Raw genomic sequence first — 23,585 nt, 5'->3', positions numbered from 1 at the left:
TCTTTTAATTAAGGTGACCAGTATGGAATCCTGTATCTCACAATTTGTGCTTGCTCTGTTTAAGATTATTTATTTTAAACAGCTTCTTTCAAAGGAGAGTTTAAATGAGCACAATTGTTTGTCACATGATTTGTAAAAAAAATATTCTACTGAATGAGGAGACAGAATTGCTGAGGTACAGATTTTTAGGGTGCCACTTTCTCTTTTCCTATTTAAATACCAGGTCCTAATAGTTTAAAAAAAAAAAAAAAAGCATACATGGAACTCTGATGGGTTTTGGTTTCCATGGTGATAAGTTTTCAGCTCCTGACACGGCATACCACCTAGTGTTTCCAGGCCAAAAGCTTTGATGTATTGGTGTCCCACGTTTTATCTTGTACTAAAGCTGAAGCTAAGAACTGTCTAAACCTCTTTTTCTTAATAAAAAAAATAAATAAATAAATAAATAAATAAATAAATAAACCTCTTTTTCTTTTAAAAAATGGTACATTTTCCACATATGAGAAGTCTTGGAGCTCCCACGGGGTGCTTCCGTATCTACAGATGGTTGCCGTTTCATATTTGATGTGTCAGAGCTCCATTTTGGATGAAGCCACAATGGACTGGGGCACAGCCCTGCTGTCAGGCCGGCCCTTGTGTCACTATTCCCTGGCACACCAATTCTGTGTAAAACTTCTAGCCTAGCAAACTACGTATTTTCCTTAGTCCTTAATAAAATTCCATCCAGAAGTGATGCATAAGAATGTGTAGAACCCTAGAAACTCGTTAACAGAAGACTTACAAATGAAGCCGATCACTCCCCAGGATTATCAGCCTGACAGAGCCTCAGATCGGGTTTCAGTGTATACCAGGGAAACCATATACAATCTGTAATCTTTATTGAAATTCCAAACTGAAGAATTCAGAACTGTCACAGAACTCTACCACCTAGAAGTGTACTGTCAAATAATAAATCAGGAGACAGGTCATTAAAAACCTATATTAAGAATATCAGCAAATCTTTCTGGAGGCTAGGAAACAAAACCTTGGATTGAATTCAGCGTCAAGCTAAAGGTTTAGAATGCAGTGGGGGCTCCCGGCTCTCCTATAAAACTTGTATTCACTTTTCAAACTAGCTTGATCAGCAATGCCTACAAGTTTTACTTTGCTTTACGTAGATAAACTTTATTGACCATAATAAAGCCACAGCACAGTGCCAGGCGTGAATCAGCACTCAATAAAGAGAAGCTGCTCTTCTTACTGGGAATTTGTTCAACAAATACTTACCAGTCACCTACTGAGTACGATGTACCTATCTAGGCACTGAGGAAATAACAGTAAACAGACCAGACAAAAGTCCCTGCTCTCACTGAACTTACACTCTAATGGTGAGAGAGTTTAAGTGTGGTAAAGAAGGGGCAAGCTTTACTTCCTATAGGAAATTTTTCCTAAGCTCCTTTCCCAACCACACGCTCCCTGTGTCTCGCACACACACACCTATCTTTTCCCATAGCTGCATTCTTAGGGCTCTAATAAAAAGTTAAAGGAAGAAAATCAGAAAGGAAAGACAAATGAAAACATTGAAATCCTTAGGATTATATCTTGGACTCAGAATGTGTTACAGACTCAGTGTAAATCTTTGAAGAGATAGTGAAGCAGCATTCCTGAAAAAAATGTTTGTTAGCAACCTGAGGGTTAAATTTGTGGAAAGAGACTTCTGAAGATAATCAGAAGATGGGCAAATATATTTTGAAGAAATAGAGAAAAGAGGTCACATTTGAATGGAAATGGGCAAAGGCAGTGTGATTTACACCACCTCAATTTACAGCATACAAAACAGACGTAGGAGATAGGGAAGGGGATAAATAGTTTTGTTTCTAAGATCAAGATGGCAAAATGATACAGTTGAAAGTAAAAGAAGATAATTGGGAGAGACAGATTTGGCATGAGGAAGCAAGGATCATGTTTAGATTTGTCTGTATGGATACAGAAAAGGACTAAGAGAGTAAGGTAAGCAAATGGATAAAAAATTAAAATTTCCATCATTTGTAACTCTGAAAACACTGTACAGAGTTCCGTTGATTTTAGATAACATGAAATAAAACATAAAAACCTAGCTCTACCTTCAGAGGTTTCATTACTAAGCTCAATAATATAAACACCACGCAAGTTTTTTATTTCAAACGTTTGGAGGTCTGGAGGATCTTTTTATTAAACACTTGGCCACCACTCTTACCCAGAGTCTTCCTCTTGGAGGAAGTCAGCTGAGAGGTGAGTTTTCCAAGGGGTAACAAGGTCAATTTTCAGATTTTAATTTCATGTAATATATAAGTTAACTTAGGGTGGTAATCAGGATGAAAAATTGTCATAAAATTTAGAAAAATATATTAATAAAATGAGTATATGGAACACTTTCATATAGAAAAGAGTCTAAATGTTTGTGCAGTTTACAATGAGAATGGTATTGTATTACATATAGATTATAAGATGTCACAAATATCTGAACCTTTGTAGCAAGTTTTTATGTAATACTGTCATTAGATTTAGCTGATTAAACTTATCTTCTTACAGATGTGCCAAATACTGGTGTAAACAAACCTAGAGTTTCTGACGCTGTCCACCCCAACAACTATCTCATCAGGACAGAGCCAGAACAGGGGACTCTCTATTCACCAGAACAGACATCTCTCCATGAAAGTGAGGGTCTGTTGTATTATCTTTTAAGTATCAGATTTGCTTTTAATGTGTGCTATTTGAAAATGAGTATCAGAAGTGTAAAATAAAGATATTTCCTGCTGGTTTCATTCCTGCAGGATCATTGGGTAACTCAAGAAGTTCAACACAAATGAATTCTTATTCTGACAGTGGATACCAGGAAGCAGGGAGTTTCCACAACAGCCAGAATTTGACTAAAGCAGAAAATAGACCGCAGCATTCATTCATAGGATCAACCAATAACCATTTGGTGAGGAATTCAAGAGCTGAAGGACAAACACTGGTTCAGGTAAGCCAAGCACATCAAGATCCTTGTAAAGAAATACCCTCCTAACTGAATATCTGTTATAAGTATTCTTTATCAGATATAAAATCAATACATACAATTTTGATCTTACAGAATGGACAAAGTAGCAAAATCATTTTAACATTATTCAGGTCTGTGATATTAAAAAAAAAAACAAAACCTTGGAATTATTTATAAACTCATATTAATGAATTCTGATAAATTCCAGATACAGGAGAGTAGTTCTTTTAGGAGAAGCAAGTTTGTCATGAGAGGAACAGTCCAGGGCAGGAGTATGAGAAAACTGGGTGGAATGTTGTAGTCCCTCTAGGGGTTGTGTGTTCCTAAAAATACTAGAGCTACAATATGTTCTAGAGAGGCGTAGAGGGCAAAGCACTATGCCCACACCTGAATAAAATGGGACTGGCCTGTTCTAACCAAAGTTTTTTGCCTTTGGAATTCACCTTTGGAATTATTCCCTGAAATCACAATTTTTTGTTAGAATGTAGATATTCTTGCCCATAGAAAGTTATCATATATAAGTTGGTCAAAAAAATAAGATGGCCTATGTATGTATGTACAAAAACTCCTTAGCTCCTCACTCACTGCCACTTTATTCACATCAGTCCACTAGCGTGGCCCGAGTTAATGAAAGCAGTAGGATCCTGAGTGGCAGTAACCAGTGAGGATAACGATCTGTCCAAGTACCCCAGTGAGTTCTCTGGAGCTGAAAAATGGCAAGATCATCCAAGAAGTTAGGCAGACGCTAATCCTTCCATAATGTGCTAGAGGAAGGCCAACACCACAGTGGGTCAGGTTTTGCGAGCCAAAGGAGGAACACAAGAGGGCTTTGGCACTTTGGCTCAACAATTTAGAAGAAATGTTTAAGTAATGAGAAATATTCCTATATGAAAAGAAACAAAATCATATAGTGCATGAATTTTTTTTCTTGTCCAGTCATCATGTTCCTAGTGCATGAATTTTTAAGCCAAGCTGTAACCCCAGTCCTTAGAGTATATTTTATTCCTTTGCTGGTAGGGATGCTTTGATGGGAAAGTTTGAGAAGCTTTGGACTAAGTGCTTACAGGAGTTTATCTGCTTAGGTGAATTTTTATGTCAGCTGGTTTGAAGTTACACTTTAGAATAATAATTATCTTAACTACAAAAATTGTTTTTTCCCCTTAAAAGTGGATAGGTTATCTCTCTTTTTTTTTTTTTTTCTCAGCTTACAGTAAGTTGATTTTGTTCCTAGAGCTGAAGAATTAGGTTGCAAGGAGGTCTATAAAATCTCTTGATTTGCATGTAGTCTGGGCAACACATTTCTAGTTCTTGGACCAAGTATCCCATTTTGGTAGTAAAACACTCATATGTGAGATCTTCTTTACTTATTTTTAACACTATTTCTAAACCCTGAGCACAGATTTTAATTTTCCAACTGTCTACTAATTTGCAAACTCCCTCTTTCTTGCCTTGTTGTTTTATTTACAATCGCTTGCCCACCCCAGATCTCTCCATGGCTGTTGCCTTCCCAGAATTGTTGAGTTTGAGCACATGTAGGTCTCAGGGCAGGTGTTTCAGCTAGTCCACTTGCTTGTGATACGTGGAGACAAAGCATTCTTCCTCTTAATGACACCTAAGAGTGTACAAAGTCCTTGCCTTATTCCGGTTTGTCCGCTTAGTGCCCCGACTAAAAGTGAAAGGGGGTTGGTGGGAACTGTACTCCAGCAGCCTGGTCGTGGGCTTGTAGCTCAGTGCCCTACTCTCAGTCCTACGCCTGTTCCTGTCAGGCCAGTGCCCCAGGCCAGCCACCGTCCCTCATTGTGGCTGCATCAAGAAGGGCATCTGAGACCTAGTGTTTGCAGGGGTCTATAGAGTCATAGAAGGACCAGCCATGGCAGAAATGCTCTTCATTTCCCATTCTGGTCTTTTCCAGCTGGCTAGCCCTGAACCCACCAGAGCCTTTGAGCATTCCTCCTGTTGCAGCAGACTTTGGGGTACTTTTTTGCATCTCTTTAAATCCACCAGAGGGGCGGCTGGGTGGCTCAGTCGGTTAAGCGACTGCCTTCGGCTCAGGTCATGATCCTGGAGTCCTGGGATCGAGTCCCGCATCGGGCTCCCTGCTCGGCGGGGAGTCTGCTTCTCCCTCTGCCCCTCCCCCCTCTCATGTGCTCTCTCTCATTCTCTCTCTCTCTCAAATAAATAAATAAAATCTTTAAAAAAATAAATAAATAAATAAATCCACCAGCTAAAGATAAGAGCTCATAGATCAAAGGAGGTAGAAAGAAATGGCCAAAATCACTAGGGAGCCACGCTTGAGCTAAAAGAAGAGAAATTCGGCTGGAGCACCTGTGCAGCCAAGCTGTCCCTTGAGAGTAGCTTCACAGAGGAGAGCTTTGGACCCCAGACCCTATGCAAGCATTCATTTATTCCACATTGAGAGAACACATTCCTTTTGTTAATGGGGCCGGTCCATAAAGATGAATAAATTATAGACACTCCTCTAGCTACATTTAGATTGATGCATTCAAATTTTGTTTTGTTTTGTTTTGTCTTACATAAATGCATTAACTTGGCCAAAGTTTGACTCACAGGGCACAAAATAAGTAGATTGTTCCAGTGACCCTTTACACTTGCAATACAGCACTTTTTTATTGTAGTATAATTAACATACAGTGTTATATTAGTTTTAGATGTACCATATAGCAATTCAACAGTTCTATGTATTACTCCGTGCTCATCACTGTGTTTTCTTTTCTTTTTTTTAAGATTTTATTTTATTTTTCTTAATTCCCTTTATCTATTTTACCAATCCCCCACCCACCTCCCCTCTGGCAACCACCAGTTTGTTCTCTCTATGTAGAAGTCTGTTTTTTCTTCCTTTGTCTCTTTTTTTCTTTGTTTCTTCATTTGTTTTGTTTCTTCATTTCCACATATGAGTGAAATCATACGGTATTTGTCTTTCTGTCTTATTTCACTTAGCATTATATCCTCTAGATCCATCCATGTTGTTGCAAATGGCAATACAACATTTTATCTGTGCAAGAGGATAAAAAAATATAAAGACAAAAGAAAAAGGAATATTAAGCATTCTTCAGATCTCTCTTTACTGGTTGATTTTAGTACTCTGAAGGGGAAAAGATAGAGGTTAAACTACCAAAAAAAGGTAGAACAAGTAAAGCACGATAAGGACAAATATCCAGCTCTAAAGCATAAAAAGGAAAAAACAGTGAATTCACGTTCTTTAGTGAGCTATGTGCATTTTTTTTTTCTGTAGTGACAGTGGACGCAAAACCCTGGATAAACCCATTCTCTTTTTTTCCCCCCCTTTCATCAGCCGTCAGTAGCCAATCGGGCCATGAGAAGAGTTAGTTCAGTTCCATCTAGAGCACAGTCTCCTTCTTATGTTATCAGCACAGGCGTGTCTCCTTCAAGGGGGTCACTGAGAACTTCTCTGGGTAGTGGATTTGGCTCTCCGTCAGTGACCGACTCCCGACCACTGAACCCCAGTGCATATTCCTCCACCACATTACCTGCTCAGCGGGCAGCCTCTCCGTACTCCGCACAGAGACCCGCCTCCCCAACAGCTGTACGACGGATTGGGTCAGTCACCTCCCGGCAGACCTCCAATCCCAACGGACCAACCCCTCAGTACCAAACTACCGCCAGAGTAGGGTCCCCACTGACACTGATGGATGCACAGACTCGAGTAGCTTCCCCGTCCCAAGGCCAGATGGGGTCGTCGTCCCCCAAACGCTCAGGGATGACCGCCGTACCACAACATCTGGGACCTTCACTGCAAAGGACTGTTCACGACATGGAACAATTTGGACAGCAGCAGTATGAAATTTACGAAAGAATGGTTCCACCTCGGCCAGACAGCCTCACAGGTGAGTGCAAGGTGACAGCACTACAGAAAGCCCGAGGAGGAAGCCTTCCATGCGATCAGTGCTGAAACAGAGCATGAGAAAGTGGGAAAAGCTCATATTTTTATCTCAAAGTTTATATTGCTGATGTCAGGCTGGCTTGTCTTTCAGGTGCTATAATTCTTAATGCAGGAAACTATATACATTTCTATCAATCAGAAATTTTTCACAAGGAGTACATTCTTCCTCCTCCCAATATTAGGATAATGAAAAGTATGCTTTTGCATTTTAGAAGCACTGGTTGGAATTCTAAGCTGTTTGTTGGGTTTTGTTTTTGTTTTTTAATGAAAGATTTTTTCACCAGCTAAGCTTACCTATATCCAAACCCCTAAGTTATGTTAAAAGATGATATTAGAGTATCTCTTTAAATAGCTTTTTTTAAAAAAGAAATGCTTTAATGGTGTAGAATATGGATTTTTCTAACCCACTGCCTTGATTTTAGCTTCCCAGTGGGAAATTCACAAAGCTCTTATGATTACCTTCAAATGCCACTCGGATTAAATCAGAAAGACACCAGCAAGGTGCCTGATATTATAGCCATTTCCTTCTGGGTATTTTCATGGAGGGTTTCCCACATAATGTATAGACATTGTTCTTTTTATCAAATTGAAATTTATCTTTAGTTAGTGTTTTAAATTACATTTTTAAAGTAACATATACACAATGGGAAAAAAATTAAAACTATATAAGAAAATATGAAATACGAAGTGAAAATCTCAAGCTCCTCTACCCTCACCCAGTCCCACTCACCAGTGTATGTATATATGTATTTGCGTATATAAGTATATATATTACATACAAATGTGCACACATTGTGTTTTATACTGATGGGAATTTTATTATATGTTTATATACCTTATACATATATAAATATGTGTAATATATATTTTTTCTTTTTTTAATATGTCTGAAAGCTCCATTCTGTCAGTGGATGCCGAGGACCCCATTTTTAAAGATGTATTATAATTCATTTAATCTCTTCCTTATTAATGGACATTTAGGTAGTTTTTTCACTTTTAGATGTTAGAGACAATGCAATAATATATTTTTTTCTTGTATATTTTACATATAGATACTAAGAAACTACAGGATCCATTTCTTAAAGTAAAATTGCTAAGTCAAAATATATGCTTATTTGTTCTTAAAGAAATACTGTCATACCTCCTGCCTTCCAGAAAAGTTGCATAGATTTCTATTTCCACCAATAGTTTTGAGCTTATCTGTCCTCCTACACCTTCACTAGCACTGCATATTGTCAGGGCTGCATCTTGGCCAGTGGAGTAGGTTAAAAGCTGCATCTCATTGTTTTAAATGCCCTTTATTGAGCTTTGACTGAGATTGAAGATCATACATGTTTATCAGCCATTTTATTTCTTTTCTGCAAACCACAAGTTTAGGATTTTTGTCTATTTGTATAACTTGTAAAAACTTTTTTTATACTTGAAGTAAATTAGTTTCTTGTAATATACTTTGCAATTAGTTTTTCCATTTTGTAACCTGTCTTTTGACTTTGTTTCTGGTATTTCTTACTTATACAAATTTTTAGTATTTTCTGTAGTAAAATCAGTATCTTTTCCTTATGGCATCTGAGAAAGGTAAAGCCTTTTTGAGATTTTTCTAATTGAATAATTTTGCATGAAGAATTAATATTGAACTAGAATTTGAGCTCAGAGAAAGTCCTAGTGGAGAAACTACCTCTTTTTCATTCAGTCATCAGAGGAGAGTACTTGGCTTAGATATTTTCTTGCCTCTGAAAGTCTGCAGCAAAGTGAGGTAGAAATCATTTATGAAATTCTGTCTCCTAAGGAAACCTTCAAAGATAAATAGTTCTGAGGATTTCTGTATTCCCCCCCGTGTATGTATAGAATAGCTATGCAGAAATCTATGTTTGCAATAGAGTGAAGTAGAAGCCCAGGAAAGGAAGTGAGCACATAAATTACTGTCTATGTTTAACCCTGAGACGGATGATTTCCTTTGGTTTAAAAAGCGTGCCTTCTGACATTGCAGGTGAAACTAGACTTTGTTTCAGGGGTAAAAAAGCAGACCTAGCCTATCACAGATTTTTTTTCCCCTAGTCTACTACAGTCTTCAAGAGAAGCAAAGGGTTTCCTTATATAAAGGGTCCAGGGAAGTTTTGCTTCTCATCATCTACCTGCCTGCTTATTCTGAATGTGGATCCTATTTTGTGAATTCCTTTCTTTTATTCTTACTTCAGAAAGTGTTGTACTTGTCATGATATTTACTATGGTTCTTGATTTCAAAGGGTTAATAACCTTCTAATTGATAAACCTGAAGCAATATTTTGTAATAGATTCAGACACTTAGGTATTTGGTGATCATAATTTAAGTGATGATACAATATGTGTATAAATTACTTCCTACAACAGAAAAATATGCCTGCCCTAAAATACTCATTTCAGTAAAATCGTAGCATGTCAAGAAAAGTTTTGAGAATACAAAGAATACTATTTGGGAGATAAATTCATATTTATTTAAGTGTCTTAAATATAAAGATTTTAAATCACAGGGAATATGTCACTGTAATAGGTAAACTAGTATGTATTTGTGGAATTGCAAATAGAAACTATTGTATAGGTAAATAATATTGTGGAAGATCAGTGTTTTCCATTATTTGAAGAGGGAGATAAGACTATTAAAAATTAATTCTGTGAATACTTCTGGAAAAATTATTTCTAATAACAATTATAGAAGGTAATTACTTGTCTTCCAATTTAAAAGATACTAAGTTTTGGTGGACTTTCTACATATAATCACTTTACTTATTCTATAGAGGCTATGTAATTTTTTTAAAAATGTAAATCTATAGGACTGTGTGTTTTATTTGTTTGCGTGCATGAGTAGGTGAACAAAAATAGTAACCACCACTGTTATGTTATTCACAAAGATTTCTAAAAATCAAAAAGTACTATATTTCATTCTAAGGCTTTTATTTCCCATTATAGTCTGTCACATATAGTAATTTAATCTCACTAATAATCTTATAACAAGTGAGTATTTGCTGGATGCTTTTTAGAGTTATCAGCAAGCTCATTTTGTTACCTTTCCCATGAAATTATAGTAAATATGTACAAATATTTATAAATCATATCATACCACATGGTTTCCAGTGAAGAATCTAGCTGGATCCTTGCACAGGGAGACTATAACATTCTGAGAATGCTGCAGAATGCTTTGGTCTTACTTCACATGACCGTGGAGTGGGGGTGGGGGCGGGGCATGGCGGCTCAGCCGACTTCAGGAGCATCCAGTGCTCAGCTTGCGGTGCCCAAGTGTTAAGTGATCTACAAAATCCCACAGTAAATCACAAGCATTTGTGGCTCTACTGAGTGTTAAAATAGCACCTTTGTTGAAGAGATTACCAAGGACCAGGTCTGTTTACCTGCCCACTTTATATCACCATTAATAAATACAATGCCTGCACCTTTATTCAGAATACTCATGAGTTCCATAAAGAAATGGAGTTTTCCTCTGCTAAGAGGAATGAGAAATCTGCAAGTGAATAAAAGCCGAAATCCCCAAATGAGAACTTTACAGTAACGATCATAGTATCATCTTTAGAGTTATATTGGCTTCCATGTCCCCCTGGTGGGCTGACCTGGCCCTTTAATTCATGGAGGGCTCTGCCAAATTCAAGATTTCTCACACCATGTCTCCTTGAACCTTGAGGGTTAGCTGTGTCCAGTGTTGGGTGCTTCCTCTCAGCCCTACCAGGAAGCAGTTCTCTGAAGGGAACGAATCACATTTCTTTTTGGGCTCTCAGTTTCCTTGGTTTCGAAATGAGGTTTGGCCGGATAATCTCCCAATTGTATGATTGTTTAAGCCTACGATCTTCATTTTAGCAAGTGGAGAGCCAGTGGCTAAAATCCACATTGGTTCATTTAGTTTCTTTCCATGTCACATTGCTGTCCAGGGTGGGTAATAATCATTCATCTTGAAAGCTCTACATATTAAACTTTCTTGCCACTCCTCAATAAGCAACAGTATCACTCACATTCAGGCCAATTTGCTTTTAGTTCTGATATGACTAACTGAGCTAATAGGAGGTGAGTGATCCTATCTTTTTGTAATTAGTTACTGTGTTAATTATTTGCAGTCTTTTAAAAAGCAAGTAAGTGCGGACTTCAGATACATTTGTGCTTTCTCTTATTCAAATTTGGAATGTAATCTTAGTATTCTTAACAAGTGACGGATTTTACTTACTAATAATGACAAATCACAAACTTTGGAGCATCATAATATTGAAATGTACTAATTCACTTTCTTTAAGAAAATAAAATGTTTGGGTTTGAAATGTACTTTTTTATCACAAGTCCCACTAAAAAATGTTGACTTTCTAGTTAGCAATTTGAATGAAAGAATATTTCAAATGATTTAATACTAATGTACTAACTTTGTACTTTTCCTTTGCACTAGAAAGAAGGTAAACAAGAAGCTGGCATGTGGGTTCCTGCAAAAACAACTATGTTTGTTTAAAAAAAAAAAAAAAAGGAAAAATACAGTAACAACAAATAGTAATATAATACCTCATAATACTTAATGAATGCTATTAGTTCACTGATAGTATTCTAAATTTTGTAACATAAAATTTCATATTTTCCTGTAAAAATCATGGGTGAATTGAGAGACATATTTCAAAAGTGTTCTTGAACATCAGCCTTTACTAAGCACTATTACATAGACATTGTCCTAACGTTGAGGTTTAAGAAGTGTGGGGCATGGTGGGCCCTGCCCCCAGAGAGCTGCTTGTCCAGTTCTGTGGAGCAGCCAAGAGAATGGCATGAACCATTGTTCTTACATTTTAACAATGAAAATGGTCTAACAGTAGAAGAGGGCATGCTCTCTTTGGTCACCACAATAAAACAGCTTACAGCTGGGGAACGAATTTCTGAGTACCAGACCATCTAATAATTTATTTTTTCTTACAAAATTTACCTATATCTGGCTGCCAGAGAAGGTTTGCCTCTGAAAATGTATATGGTGTCCTTTTCATATCTGGCATCCTCCTTTTGTAGAACTCAACAGGTTTGGTGTTTAGACTTAACATTTGGTCCTATTGGTAAGGTCCGATTAATTAAGGCTTTTTAACCTCATCACAGTTTTCTCAATTTCTTGATGATGTAATTTTCCTGCCTCTAGGCTTACGGAGTTCCTATGCTAGCCAGCACAGCCAGCTTGGGCAAGACATTCGTTCAGCTGTGTCTCCTGACTTGCACATCACTCCTATATATGAGGGGAGGACCTATTACAGCCCAGTGTACCGCAGCCCAAACCACGGCACCGTGGAGCTCCAAGGGTCACAGACGGCACTGTACCGCACAGGCTCAGGTGGGCCTCAGCACTGTCAGCTCGTTTCCCAAATGCACGGGCCCAAGAGCAGATTTTTATTGAGATTGGGTGCCCTGTTAGTATGAAATCATGTTGCCCATTTGGTTGTCAGATAAGCAGCTGTGACAGCTGATCAATAAACAGTAACACAGAAGTTCGTGTTGTACCTCTTTATAGGCGATATGTTTTTTTTAACCTTAGTTTTAATCTAATCAACAAACCTAGTGATTATACTGTTAATTCACAAGTAAGTTTGTAGAGCTATAAATCTGACTCTCCTTGGGTTTAAAACATATCAGATCTAGAAAGGGAAACCTTTGTTTGGAATATTCCTTTGTGATTTTTGTTGCCTGAAACGTGTATTTAGAGAAGATCCCTTTATGAGTTTTTGCCTATCTTTGATTTAGCATGTATGCAGCCCAAGTGTATTTCGTATTACTCCTTTTTAGATAATTAGATTTCCTCTGAATGTCTAAGTGTAGAATGTGAAATAAATATTCCTTATTATGGACCCAGTCTGGGACAGAATACAATAACTGCATTTATAAAAACAGGGAGCTAGTGCCTCACATGCTTGCACCACCACTCTCACATTTATGCCACACCATAGTGGCTGATAGAGCAGAAGCAATACCCCGTGGCCACGTGAACTGCCAGACTGTGCTGCAGGTCTGGCTCATGGAATCCCAAGAAGCCCCTTCTTTCTTTTTTTTTTTTTTTTTTTCTTTTTTAAAAAGAGCTAGTACAGGGGCGCCTGGGTGGCTCAGTTGGTTGAGCATCCCACTCTTGGTTTCAGCTCAGGTCATGATCTCAGGGTTTTGGGATCGAGCCCCGCATCAGGCTCCACACTCAGCGCAGAATTGGCTGGAGATTATCTCCCTCTGCTCCTTGCCCTGTTCACAATCTCTCTCTCTCTCTCTATTCTCTAAAATAAATAAATAAAATTGTTAAAAAGCAAAAGAGAGGGCGCCTGGGTGGCTCAGTTGGTTAAGCGACTGCCTTCGGCTCAGGTCATGATCCTGGAGTCCCTGGATCGAGTCCCGCATCGGGCTCCCTGCTCAGCAGGGAGTCTGCTTCTCCCTCTGACCCTAACCCCTCTCATGTGCTCTCTCTCAAATAAAGAAATAAAATCTTTAAAAAAAAAAAAAAAAAGCAGAACAGATAGGACAGATTTATTAACATGCCCACAACGATAACCCCATAAAGGCATAGCTCTAGGAGGCATACCTCCCAGAACACCAGGAGGGAGGAGACTGTATCTGAATTGATTCTTTGCCAAACACTGATAATTTGGTCTGCTGCAGGATTTTTCTTCTAATAAAATGTACCAATTTTTAATAGATACTAGTGAAGAAATATTGCACTTGTTATGTTCTGTAAATTGAGGAATTTTTTTAAAGATCTAATTGGCTTTATTAAATGATTGGTGATTCAGCATCCTATCAAGCAAGTAGAAGGGAACTCCCAAGGAATTTCTTTCATAGGATTAAGAAATAAATAATGTTATTAAAATTATTGTGGGAAGAATATGTCTGCAATCATTGGAGAGATACCTTCTGCAATAATTAAGAAAGAACATACAGTGTACAGTACCTTTATATATAGCATCATGCAAAAATTTAGGGGAGTAGCTATAGAAGATTTTGATACATCAGTCTTCCTTCTTATGAAGTAAATTTTCCAGTATTATCAAAATCCAAAGGTCTATAAATAAAACGTATATCAAAATAAGTAACTTGTGTATGCTTCATGTTCGAAGTTTGACCTCGATTATTTACAGACTTGAATAATTGTTTTTTATTGCTAAAATGAAATTATGCCATTGTGTCATTTATTTCTCAAATTCTTTCCCCACATTTCCCTTGCACTTTCGTACTAAATCTTAATAAACATAGTAAGATCTAAGCAGATTTATAGTTTTATTTTTGCTCTTTTCTGCTAATAAAATTGACATATTGTTGGTGTATATTAAAAACCTGAGTGCCTTTTTTAGCACTAATGAGCTAGATAGGTAAAATCTAAAATCTAAATTGGTAATATTGATAAAATCTATAAAGCAATTTATGTAATTGTTAAAAACTATAATCCTTCTTAAAAATAGTTTTACTTTGAAAAGTATCACCTTGTCATTTTAAAAAATGTTGACTTTCTAGGTGTTGGAAATCTGCAAAGGACATCCAGCCAACGAAGCACCCTTACATACCAAAGAAATAATTATGCTTTGAACACAACAGCTACCTACGCGGAGCCCTACAGGCCAATACAATACCGAGTGCAAGAGTGCAATTATAACAGGCTTCAGCACGCAGCGCCAGCTGATGATGGCACCACGAGATCCCCGTCAATAGACAGCATTCAGAAAGACCCCAGGCAAGTACTGGTTATGAGTCTCCAGAATGCTACAGTATCCCGGGCATCGACAGTTCCTTCATTCTGGCTTTTGTTCAAGTTGCCAAGTCTATTATAGTATCAGTTAACTCCTTATCTCTAGTATTTCCACTTGTATTTTAGCACTGTTGGTCATTGAGTTTAATTTTGTTTTAAAGATAGATTCCTTCTTTCAATGCTTTAATAATAAGTTAGAGAATGCACAGGTCTGTGTGAATATCTGCAGCATTCATCAGTGCCATACTTCAGCAAGACAACTCCCTGGGATAGCCTCTTAGTCTGAATTATATGAAAGATTTTTAAGGATCATTTTACCCCTTTTCCTTTATCCTGACTGACTCTATAGATGAGGGCTTCAGAAATAATGTGTGGTGTTTTAAACTGGAAAAGACTGGTGTTGTGTACATTTTGAATCCTACTGGTCAGTGCTGTGTTGTGCTTTTATTAACTATTAACTTCTGCCATTTAGGAGAAAATAGTTGACAAGAAATTCTCATATTTCATAAGCAAAAAATATTTGGCCAATAATACATGTTTCCTCCTTTTAATTTTATTTGGCCATGTAGAAAGCATGTTTTATTAAGATAAGTATGAGTCATTTAGTACTTGATTGATTTTGAAAAAGAGCCTCATCTGTAATGAAAGCCATTTAAAATATTCAGGAAATAAAAAAGATAGAAACTGAACGAGAATTTTAATTTCTGAAAGAGTGAAATTATTGTTAAATTTTAAGCAGCTTGAGTATTATATGAAGGCATATATTAGCAAGATTTCATTCACTCTTTGCCTACAAATTGTTGTTTTACTGGAAAATTGTTATAATTATCAATTCATCTTTAGCAACCTACCAACTTATTCTAATGAATGTGAATTAAGGACATGAGTGAGATTTTGCTCATTAAAACAAAATAAAAGTACTTTTGAGTTGAATGGGAAGCCCACTGCTTCACTAGGACCATTCCACCTAGTCACTCTTAAAGTTCTTTCTCGTTCATACATTAGTGTGGTTCTGCTAGTCCATGTTCTTGCCATTTTAAGGGTTTTTAAATAATTTGTCTTATAGTACCTCCAATATAATTAAGTCAAAAATACTTTTACATGATTTCATTTTTTAAAACCTCAAAATGACAAAATACTAAGGCACCCTAGTAGATGCAGAAATTCCCAAAAGGGTTTTAAATTATAGGCAATTTAGACTATACCTTGGCTGAACCTGCAGAGAAAAGAATAGCTATCCAGAAAGACAGTGAAGTGTGATTAGAGCTTTGAGCGTAATATGTGTCCCTAAAGACTTCAATTTTGACCTCTGATATGAGTTGATTCACTATAAATAAGGATTTCATGTATGATAATATACTTCAGCTATTCATAGTATGATAATTTTGTAGTCTAACATAAAACTGTTATGGCTAGCTTTGATTATGTGAAACTTTACTGATAATGCATTTTGTAAGATGAATAAGTGATTATAATAATAAGTGCATTTATTCTAGACGAAACTGGAATCCAGGTGAATCTGAAGTTTAAATATTCAAACCAAAATAAAAAGCTCATGACAGCTTTTAATTTTTAGTTTTGAAAATAGCAAACTTGAAGTAATATTTTTATTCACTTCTAAGCCCATGTTCTTTACCATTACTGCTGCATTATAATTAGCCTGAAAAATTTCTTGTAAGACTGAAGCAGTTACTGATGTTTTCTATATAAATGGAAATCTGTGTTGCCTAGTGTGGAAGCAAAATGTATTAGTAGTGTAAGTGACACATCTAGAAGGAGTGACAGAAGTACCTCCTATGGAAAGTGATAGTGACATAAAGAATAATAGCATTCATGGTGTTCCTTTTGAGCAGGGCCTAATCTGTGCAAAATAATTCCATTTACTGTCCCTTTGACCTTTATATTGTCAAATATTTTACGTCTACATCCATAATAAAAGTCATAATATAGTCTTATTATTTTTACTGTAAATATTCGTTATCTTTTAAAGAAATTAAGAGAAGTAAGAAACAATGATCTTTATCTTCACTTCATGTTTACCACATACAGTTATCTTCCTATATATTCTTAGTATAAATTCAGGTTTCCATCTCAACCCATTTCCCTTTAACCTAACCCTTCCTTTATCCTTTCCTGTGTTGCATGTCTGCCAGCTTTAATTTATCTGAAAATGTTTTTATTTAATTGATTTTTAAAGGATATTTTTGCCAGATACAAAATTCAGGATTGACAGGTATGGGTTTTCCCTTTTAGTTCTTTAAAAAATGTCATTCATTGTCTTCAGACTTCCATTGTTTCTGATGAGAAATCATCATTCTCATTATGTAATATACCTTCTCTTGGCTACCTTTCAGGTTTTTCTCTTGCTATTTTACTGTGACAGGCCTAGGTTTTTTGTTTTGTTTTGTTTTGTTTTGTTTTTTTAACATTTAACCTGCTTGGGATTCACTGAGATTCTTTGAATGTTAGTTGATGATTTTTACCAAAACTGGGACATTTTTAACCATTATTGCTTTAAATATTTTTTTCTGCCCCAGAGTCATTCTCCCCTGGAATAAGTTGACATTATCCTACAGGTTACTAAGGCTCTGTTTATATTTTAAAATCTTTTTTCTCTATATTCTTCATATTGGTATTTTTTATTGTTCTGTCTTTGTAATTTATTGTCTTTTCTTCTATAGTCTCCACAATCTGTGGTAAGCCCATCCAGTGAATTTTTTTATTTCAGGTACTTGAATTTGGTGGGGTTTTTTTTATAGTTTCCATGTGTCAGAAGACATTCTTCATCTATTCATTCCCTACATGCATCTTTTCCTTTATTTTTTTGAGCACATCTATAATGACCTTTTAGAGTCCTCCTCTGATAATTCCAACATCTGGGTTTTCTCTGGGTCTGTTTCTATTATTTGGGTGTTTTGGTTTTGGTTTGTTTTGTTTTTACATCTTTGTAGGTCACATTTTCCTATTTCCTTTTATGCGTAGCAGTTTTAAATCGTATGCTAACTATTGTGGATGATACATTCATTGTAGGGACTCTGGATTATGTTGTCTCCTATTAGGGTTCTGAGTTTTGTTTTGGCAGATTAAGTATTACTGACAGATGCTTTTGGTCCTGTCAAGATTGGTTTTGTTCTTCTAGGATGGGTCTGTTTCAGGTTTGTTTTACTCCTAGTGTATTCTTCTACTCTCTGGCATAGTTCTTTGTGGAGACTAAATCCTGGAGTGCTCAATGAAGTTTGTTCTCTGGGCTGGAGGTCCAGCATCACGCAGCATATGCTCAGTTCTGTCCTCCAACAGCTACTCCACCGCCCTGTACATGTGTCAGGAACATATACAGCCCAGCATTCAACTAAGGACTTGTGAGTAATCCTCCTGTAGACTTATAAAATCTCCTCTTCATAGTTCCCTCCTCTCCTGTACCCTGCCCCACAAATTCAAACCACTTTGGCATCCCCAAGTCCTAGTCTCTCCGCCTCAGTTCACTAAGTCCATTGCTCTATTTCCTGGACTCAGCTTCCTGTGTCATGATTCAAAAAAATGCCCTCAGGCAGAAAGCCAGGGTATATGGGGCTCCTGTGATGATTCCCATCTCTCAGGGATTACATTCTTGTCTTACCCAATGTCCGGCACCTGAAAACAGTTCCTTCCTACATTTAGTCTGGTTGTAGAGTTGTGTTTTGTGGAAGGGCAAAGTCTAGTACCAGTTACTCTATCATGGCTGAAAACAGAATTCTGGGCTTAGATGTTTGGGGTTTTTTGTTTTTGTTTTTTTATGTTCAGTTAGCCAACATACAGTACATCATTAGTTTTTGATGTAGTGTTCAACAGTTCATTAGTTGCGTATAACACCCAGTGCTCATCACCACAGGTGCTGGGCTTAGGTTTGGATGATGCAAATCCTGGCAGGCATTGATGCCATCCAGCCAGCCCATGAATTGATAGCAGTCTTTTCAGGGTAAATTTCTGCTGAAAATCAGGGTTGGAATTGATGCCAACCAAGCCTAACCGCCCATCTCTAGCTGGAGCCCACCCTTTGTATTGTCTGGCCCTCATACCAGGAAATCTTGACCATATCTGTGCCATTTAAAGAGGAGGAAAATGTGTATTTGTAATGATTGTGAGTCATCAAAGAAAGATGAAGTCACACTCCTTGCATTCTGTTAATTACAGCATAGGTTTACATAACAGGCTTTAGACAGATTTTGACCAGAAATAGTTAACATAGTTAACAATACATAAAAGGGGATTTATTTATTATAGAGAGTGACCCTATTTAGAATAGTTTCTTTCTTAGGGCTGGCGAATATTAATAAAACATCCATATCAATATTATTTCAAAGTATATAAAATATTCTAATATACATTATCACAATTTAATCATCACAGCCAACCTAAGAAGGAGGTAGAGATGATAGTTTTATTGTTCCTATTACACAGGTGGGGAAAGTAACACTCCAAATAATTAAGTAGTTTTCAAAATCACATAGTAAATAAAGGACCTAGAATTTCCACATGGGCAATCCAACTCCAAATTCTGTGTCTTTTCTGCTGTATTAGCCTGCCTCTCTTGGCATTTGTGATATTCTTCATGTTTACTAACGATAATCTCATCCATCTGTCCCCCAAGCCAGAAATCTCCATCTTACCCTTGGCTTCAGTTTTCCGAAAATGATCTGGCTGCTGTGCAGAGTGGATGGGGTGAGGAGGTGATATTTGAAGCAGAGAGAGCCTATAGGAGGCTGTTAGATTGGCCAGGCAAGATAGAGAGAATGGATGGGTTGGGTTTATATGAAATATTTTAGAAATAGTCAACAAAGCTTGCTGATAGGTAGGATAAGAAGGATTTAGGAAAGGGAGAAGTCAAGGATGGCTCTATTTTGTTTTGAGCAAATAGTGGAGTCTTCTTGTCACCAGTCTTTTCTGACTCTAGTACATTCTCTACATGGCCACCAGAGTTATCTTCCTTATAAATCTAACCTTATAAATGTTGCATTCTCTCACTTTTCTGCCTCAAAACCTCTGCCATCTGTTCCTTCTGTGTCGGGGCAACATATAGACTACCTGGGTTTCACCCACCTCTGGTCATTTAATTACTAATCTCAGTTCCTTTTCTCTTTTAAATGTTATTTAATGGTGCCTGCCTAATGGGGCAAGTCAAGGTAAATGAGGTAATGCATATAAAGCTTGTGACATAGTGCCTGAAGCAGATAAACTCAATAAATAGTAACTCCCGTTGCTGATTATTGAGACTAAACTTTTTAGTTGGGCGTACAAGACTCTGTACATGAAACCAATGCTTTTATCTCTCTAGCACTTGCTATGGTACCTGCAGCATAGGAAGGATTCACTGTTCATTTGAATGGGTATGTATGTGTGTGCAGGTGTAGATTACCCCTTTGTATTGGATAAGCAAGTTAACACATGGAGCCTTCCCAGATTAAGAGAGACTCTAGGCCTTTATAAACTGGACAATAGAAGTATCAGTAGGTTACTAATGTAAAGGGTTTTTTAAGGTTTATTCAGTATTAATTAATTTTTGTAATAGTTCATTCTGTAGTCAAAGTCTGCAAATTTGTTGTTTTGTGAATCATTTCTAAGAAGCTGGTCTTCATATGATATAAGCATATATTCACATTTAACAAGGATCCCAAAAAGTGAGCCAATCAATTGACATCAGAAAATTCTAACAATGTGATGTTACCTGAAAAGGCAGAGTATAAAAGTGTATGAGCTTAATATGATTGTATACTCCTTATACAAGAAGTTGGGATAGCATAAGGGTTGATGATACAAACTCTGAAAGTAGATTGCTCTGCTGTTGACTAGCTGAGTGACTTTAGGCAAGTTGCTTAGCCTCTCTGTCTCAACCTCCATATCTATGTGGTTGCAATAAGAATAAATGAATTAATACACATAAAGTACCCAGAATAAGTACTCATGAAATATTAAGTGCTATTTAATATGATTCACTTCTTTGAAAAAATGTTCTGTATACCCACATGCACATTTGCACACATAATAGAAAAAAAAAAGACCAGCAGGAAATGTCAACAGTGTTTTTTTTCTGGGTATAGAGGCTTATTGATTAAATATTTTTTTTATAATTTTCTGTGTTTCTATCTTATCATCAAGAGCAACCATACATATTAAGTTTCTTAAAAATCTTCAGGCCCACACTATTTGCACATTCCAGGCTGACACCAGACCAGCCTTTCTTTCTCTCTGCTCAGGCATGACTTCTCACCTGACTAAAGTGCACTTGTTCACCTGAGCCTCGCACCCGCAAATTTCTGACATAGGTAGAAAGCCATAAAATTAGAATCGAAGAAGAAAATGAGAATGGAAAAGTTTTTCATATTAAGAACTTCCTTTGTTCTCTTGAATCTCTTCCTGTGCATCTGTTTTATTGTGATTTCTTTAAGATCAGAAGCATCCAGGCCTCTGCATATGTGGATCGCGGAGGGGGAAGGTTACTTACATTAATCTCTTCTAGGAGTCTTGTAACTGCCGGTTCTGGCCTCAGCCAAGCCTCTTTTCTTCTGACAAGTGCTTCATTCAGTGCATTGTTAAAACACGGTTCTTTCTTTTTTGAAACTGTGTTTTTCTCGCACAGGGAGTTTGCCTGGCGCGACCCTGAGTTGCCTGAAGTCATCCACATGCTGCAGCACCAGTTCCCATCGGTCCAGGCGAACGCGGCCGCCTACCTGCAGCACCTGTGCTTCGGCGACAACAAAGTGAAAATGGAGGTACAGCCCCCGGCGCCGGGCAGGCCCCCGGGACGCAGTCAGTGCCTTTCCGTCCAGCAGTCACACGCGTGTGTGCTTTAGAAACTACCAGATGCAATTCAGGGGCCCTTTCAAAGGGTTACCCCTTTACTTCTTAACCATGCATTTCAGTATTTCTCAGGAGAAACCAGGATGAGCGTACCTCTTGGAGGGCTGCTGGCATTTTCAAATCATGTGTCCGCTGTTAGCTTATTTACAAAACATGAAGCAAAAATCAATTTAACCTGAATTTTTGAAGTGATTTCTAAAAATCTATTAGATAAAAATCATGTATGAAACTAGTGAGCTCATGTACTTGACGAGGTTCTGGTCAAGATCGGTGCCAACATACAATTAAGTAAAGTTACAGAGAATTTATAACTGTTACTAATACTGAACCTATGTGAGTATTTTATTTGACATTTTAAAGTTTTTTGGCATTTATAGAAATACAGTGAGTCATTGGTTATCGACTAGTGTCCTATGACATACAGATTCTTTCTTTTAATATCTTAGCATTGTCCCCCCTGCAATGGCATATGGAACCTAAGTGTTTTTCATCAACCTACTATGCAAAACAACATACCAGTTACTGAGCTAAAGGTGGATGAAGGACATAAAGCCCAGAAATATTTATGTAATGTACTAATTACTTGACAAATGAAAGATTAGGGAAGGTAGTCTAGAGAAACAATTGTGTAAACCAAGTGACTTCAGTCAAAAATCCGTTCCTATATGTTACCTCTGATCCTGCTTACAGCTTTGTTGTGTTTATGTATTTGCTCATTGCCCTCAGAAGTGTAAGCATAATCCGTCTGTGTGTTTGGGAGGTTGGAGTAGGATGTGCTAGCTACACATGGCCATTAGTACACCTAGTTCTCCCTTCCTTTTTTTAAGCCAAACCCAGGAGAGGAGCTTAATCTTGGAGAGTGTCCCTAATGTTTATAAAAGATGTGTTATTTAGAATAAAAAGCAACCTTTTCAAATGATCTGGAGTTGTCCATTTCCCGTGATCTTTCCATAACAGACTTTTGTTTGATCACTGATTAATCATATGTCACTTAGGCCTGGTTCCTAATATTTTTCATTCTAGGTGTGTAGATTAGGGGGAATCAAGCATCTGGTTGACCTTTTGGACCACAGAGTTTTGGAAGTTCAGAAGAATGCTTGTGGTGCCCTCCGAAACCTTGTTTTTGGCAAGTCTACAGATGAAAATAAAATAGCAATGAAGAATGTTGGTGGGATACCTGCCTTGTTGCGACTGTTGAGAAAATCTGTTGATGCAGAAGTACGGGAGCTTGTTACAGGTGGGTGAACAATGTGATCTTGTCCTGGACGAAATGCTGAAAACCATCTAGACGATGTCTTTGCATGGTGGCACTGGGAAGAAGTTGGAGGTTCTAGGCAGGAGATCATGGTACCATGGCTCACGACTGTGACAAAGGCTGAATCGAATCTAATGATTCAGAAAGTACTTGCAGTGTTATAGGCTCATCTTGACTCATATTAGTTATTGTACTTAAATGCATAGGTATCAGCTAACAGATGTCTTGTACATAGAGGACTGAATACATCTTTTTTTTATTAAGTATTCCGTAGTAAATCCACTGTTTTCAACAGACTGGCTCTCCTTTATTATGAAACAAAAATATACTTAATGGATTGACTACCTTCCACTTCAATTCAGCCAGGGTCTAAATGCCCGTTAGTGCCTCAGATGCTTTCCTAGGTACCGGAGGTATGCAGGTGAATAGAACTCAGTCCCTGCCCGCAAGCAGCACTCCCAACTCAGGAGGAACACAGGTGGTTCTCGGAATGTCAGGGAAATGTGGCAAGTGCCAGGACGCAGTGGAGCCTGCACGGGGAGCACAGAGGATGGCCAGGGAGGTTCCCTGGTCAGTGTGAAACCAAAATAGTCCTAAAGGATGGGGGAGGCAGAGGCTCAGAGCCAGCATGGAATAGGGGGTCGGAGCTTCCAGCAGGAGAGGCATGCTGAAGGAAGACAAGGCCAAAGAGAAATGCAGGCCTGGTTTGGAGAACGTTTATGAGGAACTTGTGTCCCATACACAGTGGAGGTGACTATAGGGCATGGGGTGGCCAGTTTGGGCTACAGTGCATTCTTCCAGCAGACACACGGTGCGGGATTGATTTGAAGTAGATGCACCTGGCATCTGGGAGGCCTGTAAC

The 23,585-nt window shown here is 37.7% G+C and overlaps 1 protein-coding gene across 13 annotated transcripts in view; it reads left to right on the top strand.

Annotated features, from left to right (window-relative positions):
* Positions 1–23,585, top strand: part of PKP4 (plakophilin 4) — a 235,978-nt gene that overhangs the window by 173,004 nt on the left and 39,389 nt on the right. For 9 of the 13 annotated variants that reach the window (XM_081814392.1, XM_081814393.1, XM_081814399.1 and 6 more), the window contains 7 exons: positions 2,551–2,682; positions 2,793–2,983; positions 6,315–6,867; positions 12,061–12,249; positions 14,403–14,619; positions 21,248–21,380; positions 22,492–22,705. In XM_081814392.1, coding sequence (XP_081670518.1) covers positions 2,551–2,682; positions 2,793–2,983; positions 6,315–6,867; positions 12,061–12,249; positions 14,403–14,619; positions 21,248–21,380; positions 22,492–22,705 — 1,629 coding nt within the window. Of the gene's footprint in view, positions 1–2,550; positions 2,683–2,792; positions 2,984–6,314; positions 6,868–12,060; positions 12,250–14,402; positions 14,624–21,247; positions 21,381–22,491; positions 22,706–23,585 lie in introns of all 13 variants that reach the window. The other 4 variants (XM_081814391.1, XM_081814387.1, XM_081814388.1 and 1 more) reach the window with 3 other exon arrangements.

Source organism: Leptonychotes weddellii, chromosome 3 (genome assembly GCF_054177405.1).
Source record: "Leptonychotes weddellii isolate Sample4059 chromosome 3, ASM5417740v2, whole genome shotgun sequence".
In the NCBI taxonomy this organism is placed as follows: Eukaryota; Metazoa; Chordata; class Mammalia; order Carnivora; family Phocidae; genus Leptonychotes; species Leptonychotes weddellii.
This window is presented reverse-complemented; position numbering and strand designations above follow the sequence as displayed.